This window comes from Engraulis encrasicolus, unplaced genomic scaffold (genome assembly GCF_034702125.1).
Source record: "Engraulis encrasicolus isolate BLACKSEA-1 unplaced genomic scaffold, IST_EnEncr_1.0 scaffold_1219_np1212, whole genome shotgun sequence".
Classification (NCBI taxonomy): Eukaryota; Metazoa; Chordata; class Actinopteri; order Clupeiformes; family Engraulidae; genus Engraulis; species Engraulis encrasicolus.
The window spans coordinates 1-12,167 of NW_026944701.1; the positions used below are offsets into that span (position 1 = coordinate 1).

Here is a 12,167-nt window from a genome sequence, read left to right on the forward strand (position 1 = left end):
AGGGGAGTGTGTGTGTGTGTGTGTGTGTGAGAGAGAGAGAGAGAGAGAGAGAGAGAGAGACAAGCAGAGAAGTACACCAGATTGTGTGCTAACCTAACCAAAGTTTATGAATGTGTGTGTGTGTGCATGTGTAGGTGTTCTGGATGGTTCCTATGGGTGATAAGGTCCAGTATTTCGATGTGCACTTCCAGGACGCAAATGGGGGTGGTGTCAATGGAGGAGGCGTGGTTATGGGCGGCCTCAAGGTAAGTGTGTGTGTGTATGTGTGTGTGTGTAATAATGTGTGTAATAATATGTGCAATCAATGGAAGGTCCTCACAAAGATGGTAATATAAGTGTGTGTGTGTGTGTGTGTGTGTGTGTGCGTGTGTGTAGGGCAGCAGTATGTGTGCGTCAGGCCTGAGGAGGGATGCGGAGTACATCTTCAGAGCGCGCTCAGTCAACTCTGACGGTCACGGAGCATGGGGTCCTGCCTACCGTGTATGTACACACACAGATGCGCGCGCGCACATTCACACACTCACACACACACACACACACACACACACACACACACACACAAATCTGGTCTTTGATTAATGTGTTATTTCATATTCACACAGCTTTAGTCCAGTTTTTGACAGAGGTGGACGCATATGCCATTTCCCAGTGCTGTCGCGAATTGCCGTGTCACCTCTAGTCTAATGTTCTATCTCTAAGCGTTTGCATACGTCAGGGCAGTGCAACGACAGCCAGTACCAGTATTGTACACAGCACGAAAAGGGGGATTTGTGACAATGAACTCGTCCCTAATCGTCCACGGACTTGCCTAACTTTCGTCTGATTTTGAGCGCTTGAGAGAATCAAAATTAACAGTTTTGGTGACAGTGAACTCGCCCGGAAGCGAATCGCGAGCCGCGGGCAGGTCTCACAGCAGGGTGTTAATGGCCCAACGATTAGCGATTACCACATGAAAGGCAATGACAGCCAGCCCAGAACGCGGACTAGCCTTTCTCTTATTGGACGAAAAAGACACATGGCTCAAAGTAAAAGAGCTGCGCTATTGGTTAGCAGGGTCGGCAGCTACGACCTTCTATTGGTCACAATGATACATTGGTCACGTTGGATTAATTTATGCAGACCGTATACAGTAGGTCCGTATAATTATGCAAAAATTATTATTAATATACCTAGATTGATTTTACTTAGTATATTCACATCATTATAGGCTGCACTGTGATGGGGCTTTAGCATGCATGCATGATGTGAATTTATTGATAAAATGAAAATTAATGAAATGAAAATGATTTTTTTTAACGCTTTTAATATCACACCAAACAATGTACACACACTTTGACAAGAACCATGCAACTACACACATACCCTGCAAACAATATACTCTATATGCAGTGATTTACACAGCACTCAGGTCACAAATGTACAACTAGGAAACATTTCATTACCGACAGATTAGGTTTGGGCAGGCTGTCATAATGCTTTAGCGTACGTATCGCACGCTAGTGCATTCAGCGTGTTGGTGCGACGCATTTTGAATTTAAATCGTGCTCCTCAACGCACCAGTAAAGCCATTGAGTAAAGCGCTTTCATGCACTTTTGACACCTGACGAGGTTTGCGCAGTTTTCCCCGCCGTGTCGGCGATTTTGTTTTGTCACAGTGCATTTGTTACTTAACGCAAATATGCTTTGCTGTGCCCTAACCAAAACCACCCCTAAACCTAACCTGTCAGTGAAGTAATGTTTCTGCTGCTTTACTTTTGCCAAGAACAGCGAGATTAGGCGAATTTCTGCCTAAATTGTGCCTAAACCAAAACCATCCCTAAACCGAACCTGTCACAGGGCGTTGTGGAGCACGACTTAACTTGAAAATGCGTATTAGACACCCGCGATAGTGGGTTCAAATCAGCGTGTCATAGATACGCCTAGCCTATGCATGATGTTTGGGAAGGGCACAATTCATAAAACTCAGAAACATACAATGCTTTTTCAAAAAAGGGTTCTATGTTCCCCGCTGCATCCAAGTAGACTGCTGCCACACTGCTAAGAGCAGGTTGTTGTTACACCTCTGACAGGTTAGGTTTAAGGATAGTTTTAGTCAGGGCACATACAAAAATGGATTTGAGTAAAAGTTGTCAATTCATAGTAAATACGTGGTAAATATGAAAGTAAGAGGAAAAAATAGTACAGGTACTGCCTTTTAATACAGACTACACAGGTATGTACAACATTATAAACATTGCTGTTGATTTCATGTTCTTCAGCCGCCAATCATGCCAGAAGGGTCTACTGAAGGTCTCTGGTCACTGTGTCCTCGTCATACTGCAACAGGCACTCAGTCTCACTTCTGGGAGCTGTAGAAACAACAAATAAATTAATACTTCACCATGCACCTCATATTGACATAGCAAATATATCAATAAGCAAGTCATATTGAGCCCAACAGGGATAATCTTACACTATTTTTGTCTTCTATAGTCTCATGCACTATGTCTCCCTGCCAGGATATGTAGGATGTAAGAAAATAAATCAAAACATAGCAATGCACAGCATTGACAACTTATCTATAAAGTAGCACACGTCATATTGCCAATGTAGGCCAGGGGTGGGGAACTATGTCTTGAGGGCCGTTTGCGACCCTTGAGGGCCGTTTTATCTGGTCCCCGATATCATTTTTATGTTATTCAGCTTCACATAAAATGACATATTTTGTAAAGGAACCTTAGAAAATACATTTGCAATACAATTAAGTTATATTCAGGGAAGCTGAAGAAGGTGGTGTTTGTTTAAATGTGGCTGCCTTCAATATAGGTCTAAAGTGAAGGGGAAAATCCTGGTTTGTGTTCATAGTACGGCCCTTGGAGGACTTTTACGGCCCCTCGGATGAATTTGAATTGGCCCTTCGAATGAGAAAGGTTCCCCACCACTGACGTAGGCTATAGGTTACGCTTACCCTCTTTCACTCCTCTGTGGAGAGACTGTGCTTATTTCAGGTTGGCTTCCAGACGCGTCTGTAGCACAGCACACAGGATTGCAGGACACAGCATCCTGCAGGACACTACAAAAAACAAACAAACAAAACAAAAAAAACAAGGGGAATGAATAAATGACCTGCCCAGTTATTAAACAAATGAAAATTGATGTGCCAGAGCTGTGGTAAAAGTAACCTTGGGTCCAAATCATCTAGGCCTAGGGTGTGTGTGTGTGTGTGTGTGTGTGTGGTAAATCCAGTGTGCACATTATTCAGATATGAGAATTAATTCATTCATTCATTTTAACTGACATCAGTACATACCCATATCAGTGCCATTTCACCCTGCCAAGACACTGGACCTGGGTCTATTGGAGCTCTCTGCTCAGGGTGTCCTCGCCATACTGCAGCAGGCACTCTGTTTCTATAGTTCCTAGAAGCGAGACAAATAAATAAATAAATACTTCACCATGCACCTCATATTGACATAGCAAATATGTCAATAAGCAAGACCTATTGAGCCCAACAGGGATAATCTTACACTATATCAGTTTTCTGTGGTCTCTTGTAAGATTGGCCCATCACCATTCTGCAGGACACTACCGTCTCCCTGCCAGGATCTGTAGGATGTAAGAAAATGAATCAAAGCATAGCAATGCACAGCATTGACAACTTATCTATAAAGTAGCACAAGTCATATTGACAATGTAGGCCAGGGGTGGGGAACCTATGACTCTAGGGCCGTTTGCGACCCTTGAGGCATTTTTATCTGGCCCCCGATATAATTTTAATGCGATTCAGCTTCACATGAAATATACATATTTTGTAAAGGAATCTTAGAAAATACATTTGCAAAACAATTAAGTTATATTCAGGGAACCTGAAGAAGGTGGTGTTTGTTTAAATGTGGCTGCCTTCAATATAGGCCTAAAGTGAAAGGGAAAATCCTGGTTTGTGTTCATAGTACGGCCCTTGGAGGACTTTTACGGCCCCTCGGATGAATTTGAAGTGGCCCTTCGAATGAGAAACGTTCCCCGACCCTGACGTAGGCTATAGGTTAAGCTTACCCTCTTTCACTCTTCTGTGGTGAGACTGTGCCCATTTTGGGTTGACCTCCACACGCGTCTGTAGCACAGCACACAGGATTGCAGGACACAGCATCCTGCAGGACACTTCAAAAAACAAGGGGAACGAATAAATGACCTGTCCAGTTCTATAAAAAAGAATACCCTGAAAAAGAACACCCTGTTGTTTCTACAGCTCCTAGAAGCGAGACAAATAAATTAAATAATTCGCCATGCACCTCATATTGACATAGCAAATGTATCAATGAGCAAGTCATATTGGTCACAAAGTTAATCTTACATTCTTTCAGTCTTCTATGGCGAGTTAGGCCTTCAGGTGACTCGTCTTCGCCATATTATGAGACAGCAGCCTGTGAAAACATGGCAAATAGAATAACCCATTAACCTTGGGTCCTAATATAATACATGGACATAAACTAGCCTACATTATTTAGACAAGGTCAGTAGACCTCCACGTGAAACAATAAGATACACTTATTTCTGCAACAAGTGCTGTTTTGAGGACCCATACTTTTTAAGGACAGGTTGCCTACTGTTGCCCTGTGTGACTGCCTAGGTTTTAGGATAGGGAAAGTAAAACAAAAATCATTAAGTAAAATCGATGGGGGACAAATTGTAGCTTTTGTAGACTACGTCGCTACTTGAGGAAAAATAGCTTAACTACAGGGACGTTAGCTACTCGATACATGGTAGTGACGCTACGACCAAGCTACTAGAGAATGTAATTAAACTAGTCGCTTCGCTACTGCCCAGCACTGAAAACCAAGGACACTCCCAACTGAGATCGCTCCCGGACGTGTAGTCCCAGGTGTTTCTATCACTCCCGGACGTGTAGTCCCACCGATTATATTTCACGTATCATCATACACTGCCACATACAAGCAATTTAGGGTTAGGTTTAGGGTTAGGGTTAAGGTTAAGGTTAGAAACAAAAAACTAACATCAAAAAGATAACTAACTCCGTTATATGGCGGTGGGATCGATAGTCTGGCTAGTGGGAGCGAGCCGACCGGGGAGCGTCCTGCGTTGGGAGCGACAATCAGGGAATGGAAAACCAACATACCCAGACGGCACACCAGTCTTGCCAACGTCGCCTAGATGCATTTTTGCCGCTGTAAAATACATTGGCAAGGCGTCTAAGCGTTAGTTCATCAGCGAAATGCCGGGCAGACGTGAAAAATGAGCAGTGTCCAGCATCTAGTTGATGAGCTAACGCAATAGCATGCTAACGGTAGCCTTTGTCTATCTTTAGGCAGGGGAAAGGCAACTGAGAACGAGCAATGTCAAACAATTTACCATCAACAAGTATAGAATACTTAACACATTCACCACAGCATTTTGTCATTACGATGCTCGCAAGTCATCAGAATTTACTAGCGTACAGCAGCAACTAGTGTAGGCCTAGTCACATTGAGGGGACTTGAGCTACCAGCTATGTAAAGCGGCTGTGCTACAACTTAGCAATGGCGGATCTGTGTTCAGAGGAGCTATTCAGTCGCTCTTGAGTACTGAAACTTTAAACCACAGTTGAGTAAAATGTACTTACATGTATGTGAAGCCCATTTTCCGTTGGTATGTGAGGAACTTTCCCCCCATATCGCCAAGAAACTTGTAACAGTGAAACCACACAGACAGCGCGTGATTCTGTTCAATCAGGAAGTGTTGTTGACCGCGGTAGATGGCTTCTTTGTGGCTTGTGTGTGGAATTCGCATTGTGCCAATTAGTTTTACTGCCACCTAAAGGCTTGGTGTAGAACTAATTTAACCAGAGACGGTCTATTTTCAACTAACTTGAACAATCATTGCTTTAGTTCAGAATACCATTTAAAAACCAGAGTGGCCAAGCACATTGATGTTTTTCCTCAAAAGCAGTTGAGGAACCTTTTTTAATTCGAAGGGTCACTTCAAAATGTATGTCCAAGAAAGATCATTCAGATGATTCTATTTTGATTGCCTATTCTGTAGGTTCATTTAAATGTTTATAGCACAGATCAAATTGTTTGATCAACTTAATTTCTGAGCTTATAGTATCATAATAAAATGTACTGACAGCAAAGCTCTGGCTAGTAGAAAGGTTTAATGCAGGGGTGGGGAACCTTTTTTAATTCGAGGGGCCACTTCAAATTCCTACCATGGTCATAAAATCCTCCGGGGGGCCGTACTATGAACACAAATCAGGATTTCCCCATAAAATTTAGGCCTATATAGACACCTTTAGGCCTATATAGACATATAGACATATTTAAAGGTAGACACCTTTAAAACAGTCCCCACCTTTTCTAGGTCCCCTGAATATAACTTAATTGCATTGGAAATGTAATTTCTAAGATTCCTTAGGCCTGCAAAATATGTCATAGGCCTATTTAATGTGAAGTTGCAAAACATTATAATGATATCAGGGGCCGGATAAAACAGCCTCAAGGGCCCTCGAGACATAGGTTCCCTACCCCTGGTTTAATGGTTAGTGATTCTGAAAAACACCACTGGGCAGCGTGAAAAAACATACACACAGACACAGACACAGACACACACACACACACAGACACAGACACACACACACACACACACACACACACACACACACACACACACACACACACACACACACACACACACAGACACACACACACACACATTTTAGTAAAAGGCCAAAAAAATGCCCTAGGGCCCCCAACAATCCCGTTGCCTAGGGACCCCAAAATCCTAGAAACAGGCCTGCCAACCCCCCACTCCCTCCCACCCACCTGACCTCACCCCACCCCACCCCACTTGAAATTGACTGGGGCAGCTCCCGACCTGATCACTGGCATTTACATATTAAAGGCTCTTCTGAGAAGGGGATGGGAGGGGGGCATGGGGGAGCCGCAAATGCTGTGGCTTGAGGTATGAGGCAATTTAAGGTGCAAAACTCATCCACAAATTCCTCTTTTCATGCAGTGGTACATGGATTTTTGTTTGTTTGTTTATTATCAGTGTACTATCTAAGAAGCATGTTCATTGCAACATATCATCCACCCACATACCCTATGACCTCATATGACCTCTGTCCCCTAGCTAATGGTATACACTAGGGCTGGGCAATATGACGATATATATCGTTATCGTGATATAAAAGTGTATATCGTGATCTTTCTCCTATATCGTGTATATCGTGATAGTAATTTCTATTCATTTTATACAATTGAATATAATTTAATTACATTGCATGTTGTCACAATACACACGATAAGTTAATGTAACTGTAAAAATAAGTATAAAAAGATCCATTTTAAAGGAAAGTTGTTTTGCGACATGAAAAAATAAAGAGCAAATAAAGAGAATAAACGTATGTAATTGTGCTATATCGTGATATATATCGTTATTGTGATATAAAGTAATCCATATCGTGATATTGGGTTTTTTTCCACATCGCCCAGCCCTAGTATTCACTATGACCTATACCCTCTGGCTGATAATACACTATAGGAGGATTCCAATATGCAGACTCCCGTCCTCCCTAGCTCACTTGCCTGCTTGTGGCCTCGTGATGAAGTCATTGATGACTGAAGTTTAATTCAATATCTTGCAAAAGCGCAAGTCTAATGTCATTTTCTCATTTGCAATCGGGATGGTGAATGAAGAACAGTCCCCCAAAAGTTGCTGTGGCTAGGCTGGCAGCAGGGAAACTTTGTTTTCTACACGGAGGTGGGGCGTCAGCAAAACACGACACCACAAGCACAGGCCGTCGAGGACAGGAGTCCACATATTGGAATGCACACCATCACCATTTCCCAATGTCAAGTGTTCTAGCCTTGGTAGTGCGTGAAACTCCCAGTGATTGGATACTCTTTGGTGAACTCCATGGAGTATCCAATCACTATGGACTACCAAGGCTAGAACACTTGACATTGGGAAATGGTGTATGACCTCTACATCCTGGATAATGCTATATGTGTATGACCTCTACCCCCTGGCTAATGCTATATAGTATGACCTCTACCCCCTGGCTAATGCTATATAGTATGACCTCTACCCCCTGGCTAATGCTATATGTGTATGACTCTTTGACCTCTGCCCTCCAGGTGTCAACCTAGATGGAGAAGCAATCATGCCCCACCGATGACCCGTAACCATGGAGACGAATGCTTTATCTTGTTTTCTAAAAAGATCTATATATATAAAACATGTATACATATATACAAATAACCATTAACCGTTAAACAACACATAATTTATTTCATTTAAAACACATTGAAACACTTTTTAGACTTGTGAATAAACCCCCTCTATGCATGAAGTGTGTCTGGTGGCGCTTCTTTATCAGCAGATACCTCTAGCCACCACGGGGTGGCAGTGTTTCACTGCAGACTCCTGCTCACCTCTGATTGGTCAGGACACAGGCTAGTGACACGCAGGGATTGGTCAGAAAGTAGAGTAGGTTTGGGTGGAATACATCAGATAGGAAAGAGTAAGGAATAGAGAGAGAGAGAGAGAGAATAAGAATGAACACTGGATCCTATTGGCTGAAAACAGTTTGTCTAAGCCACATGTTTTAACAAAATGTACTATTGACAGTATGACATAGTAGGGTTACCACAGTGCAACAGTGAAGAGGAAAGAAGATATTTTTGGTCAGGAACAGTTAAAATATCAACTTGAAAAAAATATTTACTAAACACTCACACACACACACGCTCATGTATGCACGTACACATGCACCACGCATGCTCATACACGTATGGTGGACCTGAAAAGACCCGAAATGGCTGGTTTAGGGAACAAGAGGGACATTGGGACATAGAAAAATAAAAATACAAAATCTGTATGTGTGTGTGTGTGTGTGCATGTGCGTGTGCATATCTGTGAGAGTGTTTGTGTGAGTGTGTGTGTGTGTGTGTCTGTGTGTGTGTGTGTGTGTGTGTGTGTGTGTGTGTATGTGTAAGAAGGTTCAAGGGAAGTCCTGAGGTTTTTCTTTTTTCTGGTAACAAATGCCACAACGGTTACATGCTGGTAAGTCATAGTGTGTGTGTGTGTGTGTGTGTGTGTGTGTGTGTGTGTGTGTGTGTGTGTGTGTGTGTGTGTGTGTGTGTGTGTGTGCGCGCGCACGCATGTAAGTTTGGGCCTGTGTGTCTGTGTGTGTGTGTGATCAGAAAGGTGCCATATTGTCCCAGTCCTGTTGGGCCCTCCTCCTGCTCTCCTGGTGCATGCTGGGTAGCTCCTCCTCATCTTCCTCCTCTTCCTGGCTGTCAGAGTCAGCGCTGGTGATGTCATCCTCTTCCTCTTCCTCCTCATCTTCACTCAGTTGGCCTACTGCTGCCAGGGCTTCCTCAAAACTCTACACACACACACACACACACACACACACACACACACACACACACACACACACACACACACACACACACACACAGAGATAGGCAGGCAGGCATGCACATATACAGTAAGGGGCAAGGGGGGGGGGGGGGGGGGGGCTCAGACGTCAGGTGATACAACCACAGCTAATGCCCGTAAACTAATTGGATAGATTGGTAATTAATTAATGTAAGTCTTTCAGTCATCTCACCTCCATAGGGTTGACTGTGATGGTGACAGCAGGGTTGTGCCAGAGATCTCCTGCATGTGTGTGTGTGTCGGAGTGTGTGTTCGCCTCTTGCAGTGTCGCATGGATCCAGTAGGCTCCACCCATCACAACCAGCACCAGAACACACACACACACCAGCAGGACGCTCCCCGCCACGCTCGAAACATCTGAAACAAACACACACACACACACATTAGAGACACACACACACACACACACACACATTAGAGACACACACACACACACACACGCACACACACACACACACACAGACACACACACACACACACACCAGCAGCACACCTGCCATGCTCAAAACACCTGTAGCACACGCACACGCACGCACACACACACACACACACACACACACACACACTCCTACCTGGACTTTCGGCAGCTTGCAGCATGAGGGGGTGATGGACCTCCTTTGTAAATGTGGGCGGGGCCTTCATGTGATTGACATGTTCAGCAGCCCGTGAGCTGTGCAGGATGTTGACCTGGGCGGAGTCAAGCAGCACAGGACGCTTTTGAGTAATTGACTCATTAGTCCTTAGGAGGCCCCCCTGGCCAACACACACACACACACACACACACACACACACACACACACACACACACACACACACACACACACACACACACACACACACACCTCTCCCCCTACCTCCAGCAGGAGTGTGTTTGAGGTGTATCGGCCGCTGAGCTGGGAGCAGGTGAGGCGGAAGTGCCGCACTGAGATCTCAGGACGCAGGTTAGCGTAGCGCACCGCCCGCAACAGCTCCATGTAGAGAGCCATAGACGCAACACCTGAGATACACACACACACACACACACACACACACACACACACACACACACACACACACACACACACACACACACACACACACACACACACACACACACACACACAATTATACAGCATCCGGAATCAAGAATGCACAATTTGGAATTGAATTGAATTATATGTATGTAGTGTGTGTGTGTGTGTGTGTGTGTGTGTGTGTGTGTGTGTGTGTGTGTGTGTGTGTGTGTGTGTGTGTGTGTGCGCGACCATATATGGAGATCCCAGAGCTGGAGTTGTTGTACTCCAGGTGACTATCCAATCGGGTCTGTCTTTGCTGCTGAGGGTCCAATAAGATCTCTCTCTTCAGCTGGAGGCTCTCTAGTCCCGCCTTTAGATCCTCCCCCTCCACCACGATATCACAGTAGTCCAGATCATCAGAACCAGAGCCTACAGAAAGACACACACACACACACACACACACACCGCAGTCTTACATCTGGAAGAGCGACGTGTTGCTTTATTGTGGTGGAAGCATGCCTAACCTTTCGACACAGTGCATCTTCTTCGGAGTCAAAAAAGGCTCTCTCAGGTGGACCAGCTTATCTCCTACTGTTCGCTGTTAATCTTTTAAATAATCAATACGTGCCAGACCATTGTCACCCTTACCATTACATCGAGGAGCCAGGTTACATTTTTCAGCCCCCCCTCCCCTTCACTGTCCTGTCTGAATAAAGACATTGAAAGCCAAAAAAAACCCAAATACCCATATCTAGTAGATTTGACACAGTTGGAATTGGAACCACTATTGAAATGGCAGACATGACAGACCCCAAGTGGGTTACATCTCTGCGACATGCCCAGTGGCATCTTCCTAAACATGTTTAAAAATGTGTGTGTGTGTGTGTGTGTGTGTCCGTGTGTTACAAGGATGGAAATAAACACCGGTCCACCTGCCAATGACGGGTGAATTTGGCCTTTTGGCGGGTGAAATATGTCAACCGACCCGTCACCCGTCACAGGCGCCCGGGTATCCAACATTAGAGTTTAAAGCAAATTGGTAATGACATCACAATAACTGGATTTATGACCTCTGAAACAAAAATATTGATCAGAAAATGATCTTACTTGGCATTACAATGTTTGGAACAGTTGAATACGAACTGGTAAAAATGGTGACTGGTAAAAATTGTGAGTGACTGGTAGATTTTAGAATCTACCTGCCACAGTGACTGGAGGGGAAAATGTTGAAGTTGCACCCTTGGTGTGTTACCTGACATGCTACTGCTGATGTTGAGGTCGGGGAACAGGCTGATTCCTGACTGGCTTCTGATCTGAGAGGCGGGGCTAGCCAGATGCTCCGCCCCACTGATGCTGATGAGGGGCTCGCCAGACGACATCACCATGACGGCCGCCTCAATGTCGGGGATGGAGATACACTCATCCTCCTCACCCACACACCTCAACACATACACACACAAACAAACACACACACACACACACACACACACACACACACACACACACACACACACACACACACACACACACACAAACACACACGCACAAATAAACACACATGCACGCACAAACGCACGCACGTTCACACACACACACACCCATTAAATTAATATACAGGAAAAACTGCTTCTCAATTGACTGTACAAATCTTTTCAATGTTTCTATCACTTCCTGTCACACCACTCCCAATATTACAGTATGTGGCATGAATTTGGGATTGCTTCAGCAATCTTTATTATCTTACCATGTTGC

At 44.4% G+C, this 12,167-nt stretch overlaps 1 protein-coding gene and 2 long non-coding RNA genes across 4 annotated transcripts; 1 reads left to right on the forward strand and 2 right to left on the reverse strand.

The window, feature by feature from the left end:
- Positions 1–110: 110 nt before the first annotated feature.
- LOC134442151 (uncharacterized) lies at positions 111–8,532 on the forward strand. The gene is made up of 3 exons (XR_010033324.1): positions 111–245; positions 376–480; positions 8,112–8,532. It is a non-coding gene; the product is annotated as an uncharacterized LOC134442151 (long non-coding RNA).
- Positions 1,678–6,142, reverse strand: LOC134442150 (uncharacterized). 2 transcript variants are annotated; one of them, XR_010033323.1, is made up of 7 exons: positions 5,597–6,142; positions 4,331–4,400; positions 4,033–4,127; positions 3,507–3,585; positions 3,290–3,398; positions 2,948–3,052; positions 1,678–2,348 (listed from the first exon to the last, which is right to left on the reverse strand). It is a non-coding gene; the product is annotated as an uncharacterized LOC134442150 (long non-coding RNA). The 2 variants fall into 2 exon arrangements; XR_010033322.1 differs by having other exon boundaries at positions 4,033–4,137; positions 5,597–6,141.
- A 643-nt stretch (positions 8,533–9,175) lies between the features above and the next one.
- On the reverse strand, positions 9,176–10,406 carry LOC134442152 (calsyntenin-2-like). The gene is made up of 4 exons (XM_063192436.1): positions 10,275–10,406; positions 9,993–10,107; positions 9,593–9,777; positions 9,176–9,364 (listed from the first exon to the last, which is right to left on the reverse strand). The coding sequence occupies exons 1-4, from the start codon at positions 10,404–10,406 to the stop codon at positions 9,176–9,178; spliced, it is 621 nt and encodes a 206-aa protein (XP_063048506.1).
- Positions 10,407–12,167: the final 1,761 nt, after the last annotated feature.

Coding starts and splice junctions, on each gene's coding strand:
- LOC134442152 (XM_063192436.1), bottom strand. CDS start 10,406: ATGGCTCTCTACATGGAGCTGTTGCGGGCGGTGCGCTACGCTAACCTG. Junction 10,108..10,274: donor CAAACACACTCCTGCTGGAG/GTAGGGGGAGAG, acceptor GACTCCGCCCAG/GTCAACATCCTGCACAGCTC. Junction 9,778..9,992: donor GCAAGCTGCCGAAAGTCCAG/GTAGGAGTGTGT, acceptor TGTTTGTTTCAG/ATGTTTCGAGCGTGGCGGGG.